The sequence below is a fragment of the Gavialis gangeticus genome, unplaced genomic scaffold, assembly GCF_001723915.1.
Source record: "Gavialis gangeticus isolate Ggan-Ray unplaced genomic scaffold, GavGan_comp1, whole genome shotgun sequence".
Taxonomy (NCBI): domain Eukaryota; kingdom Metazoa; phylum Chordata; order Crocodylia; family Gavialidae; genus Gavialis; species Gavialis gangeticus.
Window position 1 is genome coordinate 91,722,798 of NW_017729024.1, and position 7,595 is coordinate 91,730,392.

The 7,595-nt window shown below is 40.4% G+C and overlaps 1 protein-coding gene across 2 annotated transcripts in view; it reads right to left on the reverse strand.

The window, feature by feature from the left end:
- NTRK2 (neurotrophic receptor tyrosine kinase 2) overlaps nucleotides 1–7,595 on the reverse strand; it is a 358,528-nt gene that overhangs the window by 284,258 nt on the left and 66,675 nt on the right. For both annotated transcript variants that reach the window (XR_002097350.1, XM_019517383.1), the window contains one exon: nucleotides 3,887–4,023. Coding sequence is in view for 1 of the 2 variants with exons in the window: in XM_019517383.1 (XP_019372928.1) it covers nucleotides 3,887–4,023 (137 nt within the window). In the remaining variant the exon portion in view is untranslated. The remainder of the gene's footprint in view (nucleotides 1–3,886; nucleotides 4,024–7,595) is intronic.

The window sequence follows — 7,595 nt, forward strand, 5'->3', positions numbered from 1 at the left end:
TGGCATGGAACTGGCCTCCCCCTCCCCCCCCATCCCCACCATCATTCTTGATGGGCAATTTGCTACTATTTTCATAAAATTTTATTCAGCACCATAATATTATATATTAAATACGATTCTATGGCCCTCTGTTGATTTACACCCACATAATCTAACCTAAGAAACTGCTGATATACAATCTATGTTGACTTCAGCAGTACTGAACAGTGTAGAAACAGTATGGAGTTCGGTCTGTTCATTATGTCCTTTAACGACACTGTCTGTGTGCTGCACAACCTCTATTATCTAAAATTACAAACATCTTGATTCTTTAAAATATACTAAGGTGGGGAAACAGAAACCATGAGTGCAGATTTCAGAAACCAGATGAATACATAAACTCCAAGCATCAAGGGCATCCACTCCCAGTCCCTCTCTTCTGACATTTCTTCCTTTGCATGAAAATTTGATTGGCCTTTTCATACGCATTCCCTTGCTCATTCCCTCTGTTTTATCTCATCACTCATTCATTTTAAGGCCTACTCTGAACTTCTTTTCTCAGTCATGCTGTCACCCATAGGTGACTGGTAGGGGGTGCACATACCCCACCTGACAGTCAACACTAATGCTGTCAGTAGGGCTGGTGCCCCCCTGACAGGGCTGCTGTCATTGCCCCCTGACCAGATTCAAAAGGCACCCGTTACTAATGCTTTCACCTCCTGTGTTCCTTTCAACCTTTGCTTTTCCATTGCTTTAATCTCTATCACTTTTTGCTTTAAACGTTTATGCTACACTGATTCTCTCTAATCTTTGAGTAGTCTATAGCTATAAATAAAAGTTTTATTTGAAGCGGGATCAGCTTTGCTAGAATACGTCTCAGCACAGATGATTTGCTTCACTAGATGGCACAGATGTCACCCATTGTCCTGAGTCAGGTGCACCAGCATAACAGGCATGTCTGGAGCATCCCCTCCAAGGGATTCCCAAGGCAAACCTCTACAAGCAGACCAACCTGGAAAGGCACTCTCATGGCTTCAGGGGCCTATTCTTGCTGGAGAATTACCAGGGCACATAGGATTGGGCCCCTGAAGCCCCAGGAGTGTCAGTCCAGTGTGGCTGGAGAGGCAGTTCCAGGCTGCCTGTGTTCTCACACCATAAAACAAGCAGACATCCAGCACAAGAAAGTGGCATAAATTTATACCACCTATTGTCATGGTCACAATTTTGGACAGTTGTGGCTCAAAAAGGGGCATGGACATCTGTTTTCTTGGGCTTTGTGCCTCTATAAAAACTTTTTGGAGGCACAAAGGCTACATCTGTTTCCAGCCTACTTCACCATAACTACAAAGTGTTCTCCCTCTCAACTTAGTTTTGAAAGCTTCCTTCTAGCCTGAATCCTTCCTACAGCAAATTGGTTTCTTCAAGCTCCTGAACTATTACCCCCATCATCTTGTTGCATTTGAGTGTAGGCTGATTGAGGCACACCTTGAGTCTTTTATATTTTATAAAGCTCTGTGAGCATTTAAAGCACTACCTAAACAATAACTGGATTATGTGCTGCAACATTAAAAGACAGCAGGATGAATGACAAATGAAGTGTCAGGTCTTAAGCAAAATAGCTTGGATTCAATTATCTTAAAGCAGGTCCTTAAAATGGTCAAAAACAACTCTCTGTTTTCTTCAGTTTTACATAAAATAGGCTAATGTTGCTTAAAGAAGAAAAGTAAACAAAATAAATCTGAGAAAATGAACAGTTCACAAATCTACTTAACTTCCCTTGCTAGGAATTCTATATGATCCTCATGACAGAGCAGCAGCATTGCAGGTACAGAACCATAGTAACTTCAATATTCCTCTTTGAGGTGTAAGGAATTGTCCATTCTCTCATTCCCACTCCCCTCTTCTCCACTGAAGTCAACAGCAAAACTCCCATTGACCTGAATGATGCAACGCTTCTTACTCCAATGCTACATTTACCCATGTGTTTAACTTGACTCACTAGTCCTACTGTAATCACTGGGACTTGCACCAGATGGAAGAGTCTATTCACAGGGAACTGATTGCAGGATCAGGGCCAAAGTGCATAGTAAAAACTCCAACTGAAGCACAAGTTAAGCATCTGGATAACTAAACTCTATTCCTGCAAGGATTTTTCCTTATAAGAAGAAAATACACAGAAGTACTAGGAGGAGCAATATAAGAGACAAAAACAAAGACATGAAGGTGTGGAGAAGAGGAATGAAAATAGAAAACCAATTAGCAAAGAAAGGGAAGGCTAGTGGTGAATGGCAAATGAATTTAAAGAGCACTCCATGTCTTACTCTTGAAAGGACTAGTGTTACTCCATAGCTAGCCTTCCATTACAAGCCCCTTTGAAATTTCACAGATCCAAAATTATGCCAGGATAGAATTTTCCTCGAAAGCTTTTAAACAAACTGGATGCTGCATTTTAAAGATAAAAAGGTTTTTGAAAAGCCCAAGGTGATCTCATTTAAGCATTATCCTCCATTTGTTTTTGTTTAAAAGAAGGCTTGGCATAGGCTCCCTAAATTGTTTTGACCTCTCAATCTTGGTGGTGGACTGGTGTATTTGGCTAGTTTAAAAGTCTAGTTTTAAAATTAATTTCTCTGTATGTTACAGACCTTAGCACTCTTAATTCTAACAGCCACAAAGCAAGTGTCATGATTACCTGTACAGGCCTAATGTAATGAGCTGTAACAGAGGTTAAAAGGCCACATGACATTCTGGTTCCCTTGGGATAAAAAAACCGAGTCCTTGCACATCCTGCAAACTGCACTACCTCTTCTTTCTGGCTTAGAAAAATTCTTAAATATTTTTAAAAATTCAAGGCAGTTCATAATTCATTGTAGATGCAACTATTATTGCAATTTTTTAATGCAGAGAAGCAATGTGTTAAGGTGGAGTAGAGAGGCAGACAAGGCCAACTATACCACTTCCCCAAAATTTCATCTATAGCAGATGTCCTGCTGGGGCATCTCCCTGTCCTTTTCACATTTAAGCAGATGTGGAAGATAGGAAACAGCCTTCTTTGTCCAGCAAAGGCCATACATCTCATATGGAGTAACTTAGGCAGTTTACACTCCAAGATGGCAGAAAACCACAATTTCAAGACTAAAGTCACAAATTCCAGAATGCAATGCAGATAAGGTAGATTTAAGATATCAGCAGTCCCATGCTGAAATCTTGTCAAAGGCCTTATCAGCATCTGCATTATAAAGAAAATAATCAACATGTCTTTGACTTGTACACACTGTGAAAATGGGGACAGAATGGTAGGATTGTAAAGGGCAGCATTTGGGTGACATTATAAGTTAGTATTTCCATATATTATAATTAAATCTTGTTATTTCCTCTAGAGTAACTTGAAAGTCAAATTTGTATGTTGTTATATTGTTAAAGAAAATAAAAAACCCACATTATCAAGGTGTTTTTCCCGACTAAAGTAATTAATATTTACAACTATAACTCAAGCATATCATATCTGTGGTCTGAGAATACAGTACAATTATATGCACAACACTTTTTTCATGAAACTTCACATTTACTAAACTAGTATTTTCCTAATAATAAGTGTTTGAGCTTCACGTTCCTAACTCATCATGTAACTAGTATTCTTATAGAATTACAGAACTGTAGTTTACAAATGAAGGTACATATACTTCAAACAAAAATCAGTATTTCAAAGAATAAATATGTTTTTCCAAGAAGCATTGCATCAGTCACTGTGGATTAAGAACAGCTGGAAAGTAAATGTAAGGATAACATTAATTTTCCATTTCATATTTATGATTATAAAAATAATAAAGATTGAAAGCCATGCTCCAGATCATCCTTCAGCAGATGGATTCAGTCTCTAGAGAGACACCTATTTGAACAAAAAGCTTACCTCATGGTTTGAAACAAGATTAGTGAAAGCCCAGGATACGTTGGGAAGTGGCACTCCAGTGGCATCACAATACACTGTGATGCTATTTCCTTCCAGAACAGTGAGGTTATAACTGCTTAAGTTTGCCAAAGGCAAGCCTATGACACAAGCAAAAAAACATGTATGGGTTTATGTTTATCAGAAACACTTTGAAAACAGTCCGTATGTAGTCAAGAATGCAGCTTGCTCAGCTAATCACCGATTTGTTGTTGTTAATTAATGTTCAGTCAAAGAACGCAAAAAGCTCGTTTGATAAAAGTAATGCCCTGGAGCTACTCTTTTCCACCACATACCCCAAAACATTTTATTTTCAAATATATTAAGGTATTGACATAAAGGAACATAGGTAGAAGGTAAAAATGGCACTTAAGCCAATTCTAATTTGTGCCTCCAATCTTGAGGAAAAGTAGGTTGTATCATATTTTCTCACCTTTGTAATAGTTGTAATAAAGTCTTTATTTTCCTTTTGCCCAAATAATGTTGTCTTAGTATTCCCTATGCCATATATATACTATGGGGAAATTGTGCTCCAGGACTTCATGCAGGGGAGGATCTCCAACGGACTCTAGGCTGGCCCCAGAAGCCTTACTTGGGATCCTGGGGGCCTTCTACTTCATTCTTACACTATCCTCCAAGCAGCAGACTAATTATAGAACCTAGATCATTTGCTGGGAAGCTGTTCTAACTTCACTCAGAAATGGTCCTCAGAATTAGGGAGACAAAACAGAAACACCTCACCTGTCTTCCCTGAATGTAGTGGTGTTCTAGCACAGGAATAAAACAAGCCCCACAAAGCCACTCTGGGAAAGATTTTCAGCTAGCTCACTGCCCAACAGGTCTACCACTGGGAACTCATTTAAATGGACAAATTTTCAGAAGTGTCGAAACAGTGGGAGTTCCAAAAAAAAAGAGGATTTTTGAAAATTCAAAGACTTCATTAAAGAGCTTAAATTAAAGCAGGACTCTTGAAAAATATGACCAGCAGTGTATGCAACCAAGAGTGGATTTAGTTTTCAAGTGCACAACACATGACAAGCATATTTTTCCTGTCCTTCAAAATTATATTTATCTTCATGGAAAAAATAAGCACACAGGATGCTGAAAATACAGGACCTTTGTTAGGAAATGTTGTGCCATCATCTGGAGCCGTCATCCACTATGGATAGATAACTCTAGCCTTGCCCTTGACCATGAAGCACACCTCATCAGTAATGAGAGGTATGTTTTGTTTGCAATTTATCATCTAAAACAACAGGCAGTGCCTGCTATTCCAAATAGCTATTTACTATACTTCAGTTCCCTTTCTATTTCTGGTTTAATCAGCATGAAACTAATGAACTTCCATTATGAAATTGCAGGTATACAAGTATACCAAGATGATGTTTTTTATAAAGTCCCAAATAAGCAAATAATCAGATGATTTATGTTAAATGGGCCACATAGTATGTTAGCCAAAAATCCAGTAGTAGCTATCTATACTTGAAATAGCACTTTAAGCTTAATTAGCTCAATAAAAATGAAATGAGAGATTGTAATAGCAAAGGCAAGACAAACTGTTTTCCAGGCACTGCTTTCTTGCCTAATAAGATTTGAATTCGGCACGAGTATACAATAACTACTTAGGCAATTCTGCTACTGCTTTAAGTGGTGCTGTAATGTGATTCTGATTATAGGCATCATGGATTTCTTCTATTATGCTCACTTTATAAATCAGAAGTTGAAATTTATTGAGACAGAGCTGAATGGCTGTATGCCTTGATGCCATAATCTGTTAGCGAAGGTAGCCATCTGCTTTTGTTTGCAGTGGATTCAAACCTCAGTAGTGTCTGTCAACCAGCCAGGCAGGAAACTAAACTAATTGTAAGGAACATTTAGGTATTAATTATTTTGAATTGGGAGCAGGGAGGACAAGTAATGAGATCATTTGCTCTTTGCAGACACCCTCCCACACCACTTCTGAAAACGCTTTGACTCCTGTGGTCATACCAGATTCTGGGAGTGAGACTTAGCCATTAACAGGCTGCTACTTCTTCCCAGTAGTACCATCCTGGACAATATATACGTGGCATCACTTAAGTAAAATGAGTAGTGCTCAAAGTGTGGCTCTATTGTATTCAAGGTTTCTGCTAACACTGTGTTTTATATAAAACTTCTTATCTAAACAGAAATAAATCCAGTGTTGACCAATTAGGGCATTAGTTGGATTTATATTACATTTCTGAGACTAATTCTTGCAGTGATTTCTGATTTTTGAACCAAGTGTCTTTACAAGACTTATTTGTAGAAGTCAGCAAAGGCAAATCCTCCCTTTCTTTAAGAGAAATAACTGCATGCATGCACTTTCCCAGACAGCAACAGGAGCTCCCCCTCCCCTAACAGATCACTAGATCACAAGAGGGCTCTGAAGCCCAAAACTGGTAAAAATTGTAGAGATCCATGCTCATCAGAAGGGAAATAAAGCAAAGCTTCATAACCAGCTTAGTTATGAAAGAACATTAAAGGAGATGGCAATCAGTTTATGGAGGGGATAGGAGAACAGAAAGAGGTGCCCTGGCTCTCCAGTTAGGATGTGTGATATATGAACAGTGTTTGCAGTCCCCAGATTCCAGAGCAGGGTGGAGGGTGTCTATTTTTCCCATGATTATGGGCTTTGCTGGTTGCCACATAGGGGCAAGGAAGAATATTTTCCCTTCCTATTTCTACAGGTGTTAGGGTATTTTTTTTCACCTGCCTCAAAAGCATTGGTTGTTGTCTGGAGCCAAGGCTGGGGCTTTTGACTGGGATATGACAATGTTCTTGTTGAGACTAAAATAATTTTGGGTTTTCTGGTTAGAGAGCTTTGCCTCTCTAGTCAGGGTCAGAACAATCATGACAGGGAATCAAGAAAGATTTTCACCCCCTGGGCATATCAGCATGGACTGTGAGGGGTTTTGCCTTCCTCTGTAGCATAGGGCATAGGCCTCTTCCTTTGGGGGTGCTCCCGGGGAGCATGACCAGAAGAGGAGGACACTAGGTAGCCTGTGCAGTGGAGAAGAAAAAGGGATGCACCCACCTGCCTCTGCTGAATGCGGCTACTAGATCTGTGGCCCACACACTGTGTGGCCCTCAGCTGCCTGTACACCCATGGTCTAGCTCAGAGGTTCCCAACCTTTTTAGATCAAGGACCAGCAAACCGCAGACTGGCAAACTGTGGACCAGCAGCCAACCCCTTCTTATACTCAGTATAAAAAAAGGTTGACTGCTGGTCTGCTGTATGTTGGTCACTTCCAGTCCACAATTTGCCGGTCCACGGTCACTTCTCATGACACCACGTGGGGCCCTGCGGCCGGAACTGCCAGCTGGAACAACCGTAAAGACACTTTCACCCAGTGGGCGGGAGGGAGGGGCCAAACCTCAACCATGGCAGCCACTGCCACAGGATAGGACAGGCCAGCCCTCCTGCAGACCGGCAGCCAACCCTTTGCGGCTTAGCACCGGGTTGTGGCCCGGGGGTTGGGAACCCGTGCTATAGAGCATAAAGATCAGGACTGAAAACCAAAACGAAGATCAGAGTGACCTGGCAAACAGGTGTCCCTATCTGTTGGGAATTGGTGAAAACTAGGGTGTGTATGTTGTGTAAACATGAAGTTGTTTTGATCTGTGTATAAGAAAGAGCCTGGGAACCCTTACT